Source organism: Felis catus, chromosome A1 (assembly GCF_018350175.1).
Source record: "Felis catus isolate Fca126 chromosome A1, F.catus_Fca126_mat1.0, whole genome shotgun sequence".
NCBI lineage: Eukaryota > Metazoa > Chordata > Mammalia > Carnivora > Felidae > Felis > Felis catus.
In genome coordinates, this window is record NC_058368.1 from 156,142,154 (window position 1) to 156,158,772 (window position 16,619).

At 38.3% G+C, this 16,619-nt stretch overlaps 1 protein-coding gene across 8 annotated transcripts in view; it reads right to left on the reverse strand.

The window, feature by feature from the left end:
* KIAA0825 (uncharacterized protein KIAA0825 homolog) overlaps positions 1-16,619 on the reverse strand; it is a 389,144-nt gene that overhangs the window by 182,206 nt on the left and 190,319 nt on the right. For 7 of the 8 annotated variants that reach the window (XM_019836968.3, XM_019836952.3, XM_023258417.2 and 4 more), the window contains one exon: positions 16,137-16,231. In XM_019836968.3, the coding sequence (XP_019692527.2) occupies positions 16,137-16,231 (95 nt within the window). Of the gene's footprint in view, positions 1-8,272; positions 9,107-16,136; positions 16,232-16,619 lie in introns of those variants that run through there. The other variant, XM_045040122.1, reaches the window with a different exon arrangement.

Sequence of the window (16,619 nt, forward strand, 5' to 3'; positions counted from 1 at the left end):
AAATATTTTCCTTTATTTTACCGTGGAATAATCTGAGAATAATTCATCATTATGATCACAGCTATCGCTATTTTTCCTGTTTCCTATTTGATGCCTGTATTTGGAATTATGGAATGAAAAATACTTAGTACTCTACTTATCTGAATTTCTAACTCTGTGATTTTTATATGGAAGGATTGATTTTGGCTAATAAACATACTGATTCCTTCACCAATTTAATGCCAACAATGACTTTTTAACCATTTCAAAGTGTTTGATCACTTCAAAAATTTTTCAAATTGTTGTATCAACTATTTCAATCCTGGCTGCAAAGTGGTATCATGTGGAAAACTTTTTTAAAATATCAGTAACTGTTCCCCACCCCAGAGATTCTTATTTAATTTGTCAGCTGGAGGCCTGCACGGTGTGTGTGTGTGTGTGTGTGTGTGTGTGTGTGTGTGTGTGTGTTTTAACACTTCCCAAATAATTCTAATGTGTACCCAAGATTAAGTACTACTGTTCTATGTAGTAATCCTCATGTTTATATTGTTGACCTAAAAGGATAAAAAATTTAATCCTAAAAGGGAAAAGATATTTCTCAAATTAAATTGGAAAATGAAATCATCAATCTTTAGGATTCTTAGACCTATTACAGTTTGTAAGAAAATATGCTTAGACCATTAGTCAGAAACTTTGGGATTGAGTCATTGTTCAGCCAGCCCTAGGAAGTCATTAAGTCCCTCAAGACAAATGCATTCTGATCTATAAAAGGAGAAAATTAAGACTTCTTCTAGCTTTAAAAGGATTTTCTCAAATGATCTCCAAGAGCACAGAATGTTGTTCTTAAATGTTCATCAGAGTACTTATTTGATTCTATATACTAAAGGTGGGATTTAAGCCAAGGCGACCAAACTTACATTACTGAAACTATATCATTCTCCTCTCCTATCTGTGGCAGACATTGCTAACTGATTACAGCACAAGAAGGAAAAAACAAACAAACAAACAAACAAAATACTCTCCTGGAGTTTGCACTCAGGATAAAGCTATTTCCTCTTTGAGAGTTAAGTGCGTATTAGCTGTTACTGGACTTCAGGAGTCACCACCCCAAAATATGACACTTTGGTATATGAACCACTTTGACCTGAAGACACTGGAAAAACAGCAGATGCAGGGAGGGGCTTTCCCTGAACAACTCTTATCTGCCTAAAATACTTCCTCCAAAAGAAATTCAGTTGTCCCCTCCAGGGGAGTTTCATCAATGAGGGAAGATTGATTTTTGTCACAGAAGAGACCAGAAGTTGACAGTATCCCTAGACAAACTTTGTCACCAACTATCACCCCTACTATCTATTCTTCTAAGGGCCCACTCTTCTTTCCTAAGTGGCCTAAATTCCCTCTCCCCTTCCCCTATTAAGATGGCATATAAGGTCTCAAATCTCACCATTTTTTAGGTATTCACATTTTCTCCCATAACACCCCCATGGCATATGTTAAAAATTAATAAATTTGTATATCTTTTCTACCATTAACCTGCCTGTTGTCAGTTTATTTCATAGACCCAACAGTCAAACCAAGGAGGGTAGAGGGGAAGTCTTTCTTCCTCTACACTGTTCTTTTTAAAGAGATGATGTAACAGAGTAATCAGCAGGAGACTAAAAATGTCCAGAAAGAATAAAAAACTGTTAGCACAGTTCCGGAAGGACACCATGACTCACAACATGTGACTAAGTCCTAATGGCAGGCACAGCTTCATGGAGGGATGGCCTACTTCTACTCCCCAAACAAACTGCTTTGTTGTGACCTAGGTTCTGATGTCAATTCACCTAGAGGGAGGGGATTGCCAGATCTGCTTGAAGCTGTATTTTTCACTGTACGTAACCAAAATGAAGCTCTGGATTTTGCAAAAGACTCTTGTGAGCTTGGTTAGTGTGAGTCAATATTCCTTATAGGAAATGAAATTGTCAGACTTTCAAAGCTACAGACCAGATGACAAATAAAGTGGAAATACCAATAAAATCATGTCCTTCCCAAGGGATCAGCTGGTCCTCTAGCAGCGGGGCAATGACAAAACACTTGCAAATACAATTGAAATAACTCAAATAGTTCTTACATAAAGCATTTTCTTATACAGACTAAGAAAAAGGAAGCTTTTAAAAAGTGCCAAAACCTTTCCATTTTTGTAGGTTTTTCATATTTAAAAATAATAATTAACATAAATGTTGTGATGAGGCAATCGGGCGGGAGTCAATGCTCTTTGAGGACAGGGCCCCCCTCTAACCCAGTGCTAGATGCCATCTCTCATGATAAATCCTGTACCAAAAGACACACTAGTCACACCATCTGCTGCCTCCAGGGAGATAAGTTGCACATTTCAAAGTATGGCAACATTCCACCATAGCATAATGAAGAAAATGGAAAACATATTAGCAAACTGAACACTTTGGGGAAATTTCATTTTCAAATTGTGTGCTGTTTTGCTTTTAAAGAAGTAAAATTATTAAATAAAATGTGTGAGAGGAAGCAAATATTCTCCCTTGTAGCAAAATTACGAATGTTTTTACTTTGTGAAAAATAACATTATTTCCAACGAATGCATTAAAATCACACATATAATCCACATTCACAGAGTTGTTACGAACAAACATCTATAGCTGACGTGCACGTACTTTTGCTGAAATCAAATTGCAATCCTAAAATTTGTTAGATGATTTGCTAAATGAGAAAAATCAGCAATTAATCGAGAAACAATTCCACTTAATTTCTTCCCCAGAAACCCTCTGGGATCTAGAAATACAGTTGAAGCCATGTCAGACCAGCCAGTTCACAGCAACAAACATGAACGTGCTGACTTGGAAGCGTCACTACCTCTCTTGGGCGTTTCCACCACTGAAATTCTACCATCCACGGAAAAACTGAAGCACCGAAGAACAGAACGTGCAGCCTCAGTACAAGTTGCAAGTACACTGAGAGATTAAGAGCAAGACAAATCAGGTGCCCCTCTCCTACTTGACCAAGGCCAGTATTAAACTAGCACATCTTGTCTGAAGAGCCATCAATCATGTACCAAGAGTAGCCCTCACAAAGGTACATCTCATCCAAGCCGTATAAATATAAAGCAAATAGAATTTTAGTGACAGACTACAAGGCCATTTGATCTATGAATTACACAAGCTCTGCAATTGCTTACACATGCCTGGAAACCTTCAGGGTCAGATGAGGCCAAGGATTCAAAAGGAAGATTCTGTAGCTGTTAATATTCTCCACGTATAAGCCTAAATAGGACGGTTGTCCCCTTCTCCCCATACCACCCCTCACTCAGTTCAACATCTGACTTTGTCCTAAGCAGCCCCCCATTCATCGTGCCTGTATGTTGTGGACAGAGCAGATTTGCCAATGAAAAATGCAGTGAAGAGACCATGACTCTAGCCAAAATAACCTGGAAGCAGCATACTCTCTCTCTCATGGTGTGTTACCATCTACCTCAAACCCTTTGTCTAGATTGCCTCTCATGTTGGCTACCTGGCTGACTCATGTTCAGCTTAAGTGTCACCACGTCCTGGGCATATTTCCCGACTGGTCCAGCATTCATGTCAGATCTGCAATCTTCCACTGTATGTCTATGGTAACTTGCATGAACCTCTAGTATAGCTATAGCCACTGATTTTTCAGTCTGTCTTCTCCACTGGATTCTGAATTCCTTGACAGCAGGGGCTGTGTCTGGCTCATTTCTTTATCTGCCGTGCCTAGAATGTTTGATGGATGGATGAATGAACAAACAGTCACAGATCCATCTATTTACTCAAAGTCTTGCTGGACTGAATAATGGGATAGAAGTATTCTTACAATCAACACAGTGTATTCTGTGGGTTACATAATACCTGGCTTTCATATGCTGGTAAATGTATTATTCTCTATATAATAAAGTAACAGGAGTCTGGGTTGTCCTTTATACAAAGTTACCTGTTTGCAGAGAGTCCTGACTATCTTTAAGTCCTTTAGAGAGCTGACTGTTGAAATGGACAAGTAGATGTTCATCACTGGCTTTGGGCTAAGTCAGATGCACAAATGCAGCAAAGACATAATCCTGATGAAAAGAGCTTACTGGGCAAGTGACACAGGTAAACAACAAAAACTTAATCAGGTTACTGACTCCTTTCCAAAGAGAGACCAATTCTCTCATCTAAGGACTCTTTTTATAGGTTTTAATTGATTAACTTGGAGTTAACAATTATTTGACAAGAAGAGAATCACAAGCTCCCGTTCTGGGTCAATCACTAAATCACTAAAAGCTACTCTTTGTAGCTTTAAAACATTTCATTTTATAGAAAACTAAAATATTCCCTTTTTGCCTTCTATTTTTCTGAGTCACAACATTCATCCTGATATTTTTTCTTCCAAAATTCTATTCAGAATGATGACTGAATGCTCGAAGGGTATTTTAAGATTTAAATGAGAGACAAGGACAGATTTGTTACCTCAGGTGGGTGGAATTATAAGGTACATGGTGAGGCAGAGCAAGAGATTAGTGACTTTTACTTTCCACAATGCCCATATTATTTCACTTCTCCTGAGCATACATGTAATTTAAAATAGTTTCATAAAGGTTTTAAATAAATGAATTAACAAAGCCTCTTTCTGTTGGTGATCCTCTCCCTACCTCAGAAAGGCCTAAAAGCAAATGAAAGTCATTCCAGAACAGTAAATTGAGACCAGCAGCCAAAAAGAAGGAACAGCACAGCGGCATGCCTGAACATTGTGCTTTATGGTGTAAGTGTCAAGGGAGAAGAGAGCCCTAGTGGCTTGCTTCCCTGGTGCTGGCTACCTATCTGAGGTGACAACCAAAAACTGGTGAACATTAGAGAGTAGCATATGCTGAACATTAACATGTATAACTGTCCATAAATGCCCTGAGAATTTGGAAAATGGGGCATTTTTGAGATCTCTGTGTCTGGAGATGGGCTTGATGGTGGACCCAAGTGGGTCAAGGACAGACTTGGAAGATGAGCCAAGGGAGCAAAAGAGACAAACCCAGGCAAAGGGGTACGCATCGCTGACACAGATACCAGGAAACGCTCAAGTTTGCAACAGTCATTCTCATATTCCAGCTCTATCAGTCTTCTCCTCTGGAGCCTCCAGTCTACCAATGACCTGAGGTGAAGTTGAGTCCTGGTCAGGCAATGGTGAAGGGTCTCTGTCTCTGAGAACAGATGTCCAGACCAAATTTTGCCATGGATGCCGGAGCCCTCAACTTGGACCCCATCTCTAGATCCTGATTTCTGAATAACTCAAAATCCACAGCTGAAAACAAGATCTGGTACACATATTTTGTGTGTTCATTGATTAGTTGTTAAATATTGGCCCTTTCTGGTCACACCTGTTCTGCCTTAGACTCACGAATGACCAGCATCAGCTTCCCGAGCTTCTATTCTGCCTTGAACCCAGACCATGCATCACACAGCCAACACCTAATAAAAAGTTCTCTAGACATCTCGTTTCCCATTTCTGCTTTTTCTCCTCAGTCCTCCCTTCTCTCATTTCGCAATTATCAAGATGCTTGGGTTGTGCCTTACTATTTATCCCTGGCCATATGTTTATCCTTACACCTTACCCTGGCCTGTGCAAAGAAGAGGACGAAATAATAGCTAAAAATAATTATAACTTTTATAGAGCATAACCTGTGCTCCAGGCTTTGTGCTAAAAGGTTGCTGGGATTAATTGCTTTGAACTGCCCATTCAATAAGAAAGGTGCTGCATGCAGTCAAGAAAAAGGAAATTAAAATCAAGTGGTAGAGAGAGATTTGAACCACAGGTTGCCATACTCCAGAGTGGGCAAAAGGAATTGTGGGTCTGTTATAAAAAAGGGATTTGTGAATGGAAAGACCAGATGAAGGAGGCTTTGAAATTGGGGCTAAGGAGTTTGGTTTTGGTGTGTAGGCGATGTGGAGCCACCGTAAACTTCGCAGTGGAATATATTTCTGTATATTTCATTCTAGCTTTTATCTCTTTGAATATTTGGTAATTTGTAATACAAGTTTGCCTGTGTCCTTTTGTTTACCACTTTTATTCTATCAGCATCAGTAACTCATGTATATATATACATGGCAGTGTAACATGGAAAAACAAACCAAACCAAGAATCTGGAATGGCTAGCTAAATTGTGCTGTGGTAATTTGGCATAATGCTAAGTTATTCAAAATAAAAATCATGTCTTTGCATTGATGAATGGCAAAAAAAAAAAAGTTTGGTGAAAATGTAGAACCCACAATGATAAGTATAGATCCCCCCTTGTGAGGTGCAAAAGGATGTCTTTGTTATGTACATATAAAGGTCACTAGGAGAAAAGAAGAGCTGAATCAAGGTGGTGGCATTAAATTATAAACATATTACTTCTGTGTTCCAAAAATGTGAATGCTATCTTCAATTGGTTTTTATAATAATAGAAAAACTTAAAGAGAAAAACACATTAATCCAGCAGAGATCAAAGGACTGGAAGTCAAGGAGAGAGTAAGCAGGGGATCTAGCCACCAGTGGATGGGGCACTGGATTTCAAGAGTGGCAGTGCTGGGGGACAGAAAGTAACGGTGTGAGAAATTTTCAGAGGGAAAGCACTGTGTCTAACAGAATGCAGATGAAGGGAGATGGAAACTTCGTAAAGTCATTCAAGATTTCTAGGCTGGGGCTGGAAAAATGTTAGTGCCACGAGTGGAAATCACACAACTCTAAAGAGGAGGCAGTTTCAGATGAAGGTAATTGTGATGTGAGGATTTCTATATGAGATGAGAGTTATTACATTAAAATATTATTGCAGTGAAAATGTAAGTGTATGTGACCTAGAATCTCATTGAACAATTTTACAACCAGAGCTACAGATGACTCCATGGCATAGATTTACAGGTTCACATTGCTGGGCCTAATCCATTCTGGGATTTGCACTTTTTAGCTAACATAAAATTTTAAAAATAAAATAAAATTTGGATGTTTTTACCTAGGTATGCACTCACCTCCATCCCATTGTATTATGTCTTGCCTTCACATATTTATATTATTTGCCCAGGCCTGAAGGCATTTGATTTTGAAACCAGGATAACCCCTCAAAGCCACAGAAGTGAAGGAGTTCATTGCTGAAAAGAGGTTAGGAAAGGATATAGAGTGTTTGAGAATGGGAGGACCAAGGCTAGGAGGCCTTTAGCAGTATCTGAGGAAAGAATAAATCAGAACAACTGTCTTAAAAGGAATCCCAGAAAGGGCTATAGATGTAACTGGGGATGGGGGCGGAGGGAATAATCAATAACAGGGGGGAAAAATCTAAAGAAAATCACAATACTGAAGGGACCTACTCAATGCCAAGAGAAATCAAGGACTCACACAAAGATAGACACGATGTCATTTCAGAATGACAAGAGGTGAAGGGGAAGTGGGGGGTATGACTTAAAAAAAAAAGCATCCAGGGAGACAAAAAGGGGGGAAAGAGTCCTTTTGGCATCAAATTTCTCATTGGCAGTGTAAAATATAGGCAGATACAATTTCTTTATAAAGTTAAACATAAATGTACTAGACAATCCAGCATTCCCACTTCTAGGTATTATCCACATGAAATAAAAGCCTATGTTCATGTAAAAACCTGCACACAAATGGTTATAGAGACTACCCATAATCACCAATACTGTGAACAATCCAAATGTCCCTTAACAGGTAAATGGATCAACAAACAATGGAACATTCATACAATGGACTACTACTATTCTACAGTAAGAAGAACAATTGGAAGAATTTCAAATGCATCACGCTGAGTAAAAGGAGATAGATTGAAAAACCAACATAGTATATAATTCTATTACTATACCTTCCTGAAAGAAAAAAACCACACAGAGAACAGATCAGTGATTGCCAGGGATTGAGACAGGGAAGAAACTGACTACAGAGGGTCAGTGCAAGAGAACCTTTTTAAATGATTTTTTTTAATTAATGTTTATTTATTTTTGAGAGAGATAGAGTGCAAGCAGGGGAGGGGCAGAGAGAGAGGGAGATACAGAATCCAAAGCAGGCTCGAATTCACCGACTATGAGATCATGACCTGAGCCAAAGTCGGTTGCTTAACCGATTAAGCCACCCAGGTGCCCCTAAGTGATTTTGCTAGTCATGATTGTTGAACAATTTCATGCATGTTTCAACTCAAAACTATATACACCACTCGTGAATTTTATTTTATGTAAAATAAAAGTACATAATATAAACAGTACAAATCATTTAAAAATGGAGGTTGTACCATATGACATAAAGGTGGCCAATGGAAGAGCTAAAATGAAATTTTATTAGTAGAGCTTGAAGAGGAGGGGACAGGAGATGGTAGTTCAAATTCTATATCTTTCATTGCAAGGAATCAATCATATTAAGTTGATAAAGTTTTAACAATTACTGGTGTAGCATATCCCTTAGATGTGTCAACTCAAATAAATAAAAAAAAGAAATGGCTCAAATGGTTACAAGTGAGTGGGATTTCTGTGACTGAGGAGCTGGGGTGGGGAACTTTCTCTTTCATATCTTCCTGTACTATTTGAAATAATACATGTGTATGTATTGCTTATAGTTGATTACAAAAGAAATTTCACAGTTATATTAATACACATATTCTGGACACAAAAACATCTTCATTTAAATTTTTTTTTCACCAGAGCTCCTATTTTGGGGGAAAAAAATCAGATTTAAGGCTGCCCCTCAGGGCACATAAAGGTGAGAGTCTCATTGACAACATAAGAAAGCACTATGGACATCCTAACTAGTTTCACACACAACACAACAGAAAAGTACTGAAATAATAATATCACAAATGTTAAGAAAGTGAACATTATTGTTCACATTTGTTATACTATTTCATTATATTTAGCAAACATTTAAATCTCTCTCATAATTATGTCATAATGAAAATATCTTCAGAGATAATTTCCTGTCTTTACGCTGATGTAGCAACATAAACAGAGACATTCTATGGTGACCAATAAGCCTAAAAAGCAGTCAGTGGCCTTTTCATCTTCAACCAAAATGAGTCAATGGGTCTATGACAACTACTCGTGGATGCACCCATGATGAAACTTTTTGCAGAAAAACATCACAGAGGGTTTGGGTTCTGAAAAGAATTTGACAGGGGAAAGACTTAAAGAAGAGTTATTGAAAAAAAGAATGTACTTCATACAAGCAAGTTTTTAATAGCTTTTGATATATTGCAAGAACCCCAAAGTGCCAGTATGTGAATGCATAATTAGGTAGGCACAAATTCATTACAAAGTGAATTTTGGTTCAACTTGACAAGTGAAAAATTCTCCCATGGCTGCTTTTGAGAAAATTATTATACCTTCCTTTCATCAAAATGTTGCCAATTCTGCGTTTCTGTCAATAGCATTTAACCTATTTATTTAGGTAGCCTGTTTTCTGCTTCACTGAATTAATGCAGACCTTCATTTAAATCACATCCCTATTAATTTATACAATACATACACTCTCTCACGTAGGAGAGAACCACTGTTTGCACCCCACTATGGTAGCAATGGAGAAATGCACCACTTACATCCCTACAGTCATCATGGGGATGAGTGGCCCTCGATGTCATTCCTCAACATCTCCCCTGTGCTCAGGGCATGCTTCCATGTGGACTTTAGCCAGTGTCTGAGCACAATGGAGGTACGAATGCCAGCCCACGCCTGCAGGACATGAGACTCTTCTAGTGTGTGGACCTTAGCTCGTGGAGTCACATCGGCCTTGTTGAAACCTTACAACTACCCTCTACCCATGACTCTTTCTACCCCACCCTCCTCCCCTCTCTCCTTTCACAGCTAACAGATCAGCAACTTGGTCTGAAGGTTTATTTGCCTACCCATCCTCCTCCTCTGTACCCTTCATATGTAGCTCTCCCAGAAAACTTCCTGCATCTCTAATCCTATCTGGCATCTACTTGCAGGATTTAAACTGACACACTGACTCTGAAGAAAGCGTAAGCTTGGCTCCTCTCCACCTCAAGGATATCTGGGCCACACCATCTTCAAAGAGAATGTATGGTACCTAACTTTTATGAAAATTAGGAGTAGAGTAAACTGAGCCCTCAAGCTTCCTTGGGAATGTCTTTCTTTCTTCCTTTTGGGGAGAGGGGCATAAAGATACACACACACACACACACACACACACACACAGAGAGAGAGAGAGAGAGAGAGAGAGAGAGAGAGAGAGAAAGAGAGAGAGAATCTCAAGCAGCCTCCACACTCAGCGGGAAGCCTGACACAGGGCTTGATCCCACGACCCTGAGATAATGACCTGAGCTGAAATCCAATAGTTGGATGCTTAACCAAATGAATCACCCCAGGTGCCCCATGAATGTCTTTTATATGTGTGATGTATATTCTCTTCCTCAGCCTCTAGCCATAGTCTTTAACCTGGCCTTCACTTTTTTGGATTATCCTGTCCCTCGACTTCAGAGAAAAGTGGTCAAGAACGTGGACATGAACAGGAATCCAGGCACCATCACTTAGACCTCTGTGCCTATGGGCCTTAGTTTCCTTGTCAAGAAAACTATAATAATACAAAACCTGATAAGGTTATTTATAAGGTTATTGTAAGGATTTACAGTTAAATACGTGTATGCAATTCACTTAAGTTATGCCAGCCAGGTGGCAATTGACCTCCAGATTTGCTGTCTTCATTATCATCAGATTTACAGTGAATACATAGCTAATTAAAAAAAAATGACCAAAGGGTACAAACTTCCAGTTATAAGATGAAGATCTAAAGAATGGCATAGAGATTATAGTTGTGACCCTATTATACACTTGGAAGTTGCTTAGCAAGTAGATCTTAAATGTTCCTTCCACAAAAAGGATATGGCAATTATTTGATTGATGGAGGGGTTCATTACCACTATGGTGGTAATCGTTTCACAATACATAAGTGTATCAAATCAACACCTGGTACACCTTAAACTTCTACAATGTTATGTATCAAGCGTATCTCAATGAAGCTGGAAAAAAGAAACTTGATCAGGAATATGATGTAGTCAATAAAGCACCAGATACAGTCTCAGAAGACTTTGTTTTGAGTTCCAGATGCCATTTATTACCTGTGACCTTAGGAGCGTGATTCAATGTTTTGCAACCTCACTGGTACCTGTCTCTTATTACGTAGTTGTGGTGAGGGTCAGAGGAGATGTGGCAAAGTACTTTACACGCTACAAAAGACGGTATATAGAAGTTACCAAACAGAAAACAATACACAGGTACCAGTTTGTTTGGTCCATGTACAGAGGCCCTAACTCCTGAAAATCTTGAGGGTCACAGTGTTAAATTCTTACATCCTAAATACACTTTAGATGTGCTGCTTTGGGAGTTAAGGATGGGCGGGAAGCCTGCTCCTACTTGAGAACATAGTGGTGATGGGTAGAGAGTCACTGAGTCTGAGGCCTTCCCTTTGGGGGAGGTGGAAAGAAGAGGGTTTTTTATAGAGAGAGCGAGAACATGAAAAATACCCAGATTTGAATGCCACGGCATATGTAATGTATGTAATGGCTCAGAGGTGTGTTATTTCTAAAATCAGCTTCCCCCTTTTTTAAACCCATCTCTCCATCACCAGGCAGCCTGCTGCTGCATCAGGAATTTACTGCTGTGAGCAACCATAAACATTGTGCTAATGGCTGCACTGCCCGAGGACGGACATTGCCGAGTGCAGTGTGTGCAGTTAAAGGCCACAGACGATATTTTCTACTCTCTGCACACCACAGGGCACACACATTATCATCTGATATAGCAGAAAGGTACTTTAATAATTATTATTATTAAAAGCAAACAATCAACTCCACAAATCAACAGCTCTTCTAAAACATGTTTTCTAATCTCTGTTTCCTCTCAGATGTATGGTTATTGTCCACCTGGAAAGGCCCCAAAGTGATAGCCAGAAATCTGCTGCCACCACCCCTTCTGCTGTTCCTGCCGTCCTATTTAATTGTGTTTGCTCAACTCGAAGCCAAACTCATATGCAGTATATTTAGATGGTTAAAATAGCATAGCATTCCTCTGTATTCACAGATTATTTTCAATGCCACAATTCTTGGGAATTAGTCTGGAATAAATAAGGTAAAGCTACATAAATTTGTTCCAGTGACAAAGAAAACAATATCAAAATGGCAATCTGGAGATTCGCCATGAATGAAGGAATATACAGTGTCCCTCCTGGTGAACTCTCCTGCAAATGCAATCACCGTCTCATTCGCTAGTCTGGATTTATTTTAAAGTGAGTGAGAAAGAAAGCGAGGAACTAATAGTAAGAAACGGATTCAAAAGATCAATGTACAATCACTGTACTTACTCTTACATAGCATTAGAGGTAAAGGCGTAGAACTGATATATATGTTGATTTTCTGAACCTCGGAGGAGCCTTTTTTCCCCCGCAATGGCAAATTTTTTAAATTGAAAAACATCTATCATTAATATATATTCGGGATCTCTCTCTGAGGTCTCAGCGACTACATTTTTTTTTTCAAATGCCTTGAACATCGCAAATTTACAAAGGCTTGGTTAGATACTTCTGTCAGCTAACACTACCTTAAATTTTTCAACTTGTGTTTTTAGTATCATTTAATGAATACAAACCCTATCATCCAAATGTCATAAGGTTTCTGAATCGCGGAATAAAGAACGGACCTTGTTGCTGAACAGGTTATGACTTGAACTGGATCAATTAATTAAAAATAAAGACCAGTGTTCCATGCTTTTAATCTGAGCCCAATGTCGCATAATAATAAAAACAGGCATTTTAAACACACAGAGTTTAACCAGATTTTCAGCTGAATTTGGAAAATGAAGAGAATGATCATGCAGCTCGATAATTTTTTTACTTGAGATCTTCCAGAATATACTTCTCATATCTACATGACTATTGATCCAAACTCACATTTAGAGAATGCCAACTCTGTGCTCATCTGTCAGGAGCCGACTTTTCCCCTGTATTCTTATTCCTCATTTGTCTGTTAACTAATTCAACAAATATTACTCAAAATCTATTGTGCGTCCAATCCGATAGCCGTTCTAGGTACTGTAGACACAGTGTGAGTAAAACAGGTAAGGTGCTATTCTCATGGAGTTTATATTCTACCCGGGGCGGGGAGGGCAGGAATGGAGGGGGCAGGATTAGGAGACAACCAACAGAAAGTAAGAGTTCAGATACTGATAACTCAAGAAAGCACAGTAGAATACAATGCTAGGGTGACCTGGAGGGTACCTTTCGGTGGGAGAAAAGGAAAGGCTTCTCTGAGGAGGTAACATGTACCTCAGATGGACAACCTGGCAGCTACCATGTGAAGAGCTGAGGGAACTGCGAGTACAGAGACCCTGAAACAATAAAGAGCTTGGAGAATCCCCACAATAGGAAGAAGACAATGAACTCAGAACATCATGAATTGGGAGAAGTGCTTTGAGATGAGGCCTGACAGTGAACAGAGGGCACATCCCTACCAAGTTCTCAGGTAGTCACTTTAAGATTGGTTCTGCCTTTGGAATCATCGCAGAGCCAGCCTGTGGAACAAATAACCAGTATTGTCTCAGATCCAGATACAGCTGGCGCCACGCATCTCCTTTCTTCCTATGTCTGAACTGTCCTTCACACGGTCATCTCTTGAGTATCTCCTAAGTGACTCATGTGGCTTTTAGACACCCTGCTTCTTGCCCATTTTGTCACTGTTTGTCTTCCAAAGCCATGATGGAGGTCTGGTTCACTCCAGGCTTGGGGCCTTTAGAGAGTAAGTCCATGGATGGTCTGCTTATGATATTAAATTTGAAGACCAGGCACAAAAGAATTTAGAAGGTGAATATAAAGGATTCCCTGCTCCTCAACTTTTTTCAAATTTTTGCATTTGTGTTCACTCTTCTTTGTACCATTATGTCCTCAGATAATAACTGCCGTCCCATATATACACTTGACCAAAGTGCATAGATTAGTATAAACCTACTACCAATTAAAGACAGAAAAAGAAAACAAGTTTAATTGCTGAGTTTGAAAAAAAAGAATTCAGCATATTCAGCCGAACTACTATAGGTAGTTCACAATAGTATGTAAAAGTATCACTTTACGGATGTAGGATAAAATTCATAAATCTCATTCTAAAGCTCAGTGTTCTGTGGTCTCACTTTCAAATGCATATTTTCAAATAGCCATGTTGTCAACACTTCAGGGTACCATTTAAAAAATAAATTAATAATAATAATAAAAATAAAAATAATAAATAGTAATAATAAATAATAAATAATAATAAATAAAAAATAAAAATTCCCTTTAAGGTAGATCAATTATACTCGTAGCTTGCACTATGTAGTAGTTTGGAGTAGAATGCCTTTCACAGCATTCTTTAAGTTCCAAGGTTCTTTAATAAAGTGATAGTCTAGCTGTTTCTATTAAAGATTCATGACCCTTTTCCAATAAAACTGTTTTGACCTGTTACTTCTGGCTAAATTTGTGGGAGTTCTATTTTCTCACTCTTGCACATGCTATCTCAGGGAAATAGACTTTAATAGCTATTGTCCTAATTGAAGTGTATCTAAAGTTGTTAAACAAAAATAACAACATGCAATTTTGTTAAAAACACAAATTCACTTCAAAGTGAACATTATACATAGCAAATGCAGAAAGGTTTGAAGGGTGTGTTGCCCCCAGAGCACCATTTAGTGGACTGGAAGCACCAATTCACAGCTGAAAACACTCATTAAGATAGAATACAGTTAGTCAGCAAAGGCTCAAAACTTTACAGACAGCAGGGAAAAACTGAGTTATCTTTCCTAGTTTGTTCCCAGACATTTAACATTATGTAAACATCACACAACCATAGATTCAACAAAGACCTGGTGTCTCCTCTACCACCCCACCTCCCATCTCCCAAGCAACTTTGGGAGATGCTAGGAGCCACTCCAGGGGACTTGTGCATGAACAGAGTGCATTTTCAACTACTGCCTGCCAGGTGGTAAGCTTGCTGGGAGAAGGCTGTCCTTGATGGGAAAGCTAGATGGTTCAGCTTTGTACATGATGGGCAGGAGAGCTTCCTTCAGGGGTGAAATATTAGAAATACCATCGCAACCACACATTTAAGCTCCAGCTTTCACTGGCAATAAAGCTGCCCTTTTTAAACCTCCACTTAAGAAATTATGGGAAATCCTGGTTATCTCTCCCTCCTGATATTTTCATATATATACCCAGATTTGTCAAGGATGATTTGACTATTCTGTCATTGCTAGCAGGAAACAATATATATTTAATATTTGTATCAAAAAGATATGAACATTCTACATCACAAAGATTCTATACAAAATAATTCTCATACTGAACTACAAGCAAACAAATGATGCTTGAATTTAAAAAGTTGCACACATATGTAGCTTATGTGAAAATGTCATACTTGATAGAGAAATCCAATTTTTAAAGATAACACCTTACAGTTTTCACCAAAGACTTTAAAGTATTTTAAAATCTATGTTAATTGATCCAAAATAAAAGGAAATGTTTATACTTTTCTGCAAAATAAATTACGTGTGTAGGTTCCCAGGCTGAAATCACGTTATCATTTTATTGGATTGTCCTGGGGTGTGCGTGTGTGTGTGTGTTTATGTGTGTGTAAAATAATATGCAACTGAAGCTTTAGCAAGAAAGTGCCAAAATAACTGGCTTCAAAGCAAAAAATTCCATCATGACAGTTTTACTTACATGTTTCCCCTGATGAGACTGGTTGATTTGGCTTGGCATTTTGTACGCATTCATTAAATTATTGTAAACAAATATATAGTATTCTAATGACACTCAAATTGGTAACTTTTGGTGTGTACAATGTTGTGCTATTGTATTTACAAATTCAAAAATATTGGAAATTCAGACTAAAACCAACTCATTTCATCTCAGAAAAAATTTTGTACTGCCTTTTGTAAATGCTTACTATGGAAAAACAGCATTTACAAAGTATACTTGATCCATCTCTCTCTCTCTCTCTCTCTCTCTCTCTCTCTCTCTCTATATATATATATATATATATACACATACACACACACACACACATATATATATATATATGCATATAATATATAAACGATTTATGTATATATATCCCCCAACCAGATCCCCCAAATCACAAATCTCATTACCTGTTTTTGAGCAGTACACTGAAGGTCATCTTATCCAGTCCCAGATAATTTGGCAGCAAGTTTGACCAATTCCAGCTCCATTTTGTGATGGCTGACTGTTGATAAATGGGAAGACGCTATTGTTAGTTATTAATCAGAGTTAATATGATCAGTAAATTAAAGCTCCAGCTGTGATAGACTAACTAAGAAGGAGGGGGGTCCAGAACAAGGACTTAGACAGATAGCATCAATCATGTCCACAGAAGAAGGTTTTTATTCCAATAAGACAGCAATTAATTTATAAATCCATTTGGGGATGTAGTCATTATTTATAAAAATATAAATCAATTTCTTGAGTCGTTATTCTTCCAAGTGCTAATGGCATTTGCCCAACAAGTTTCTCTGAGAGGGTGACTCTTTGAAAAGTGAAATAATTGGCAACTTTTTCATATATCCATTCATGGTTTTTATTTCTTTAGCATCCAGAGCTCTGATGTAAAAAAC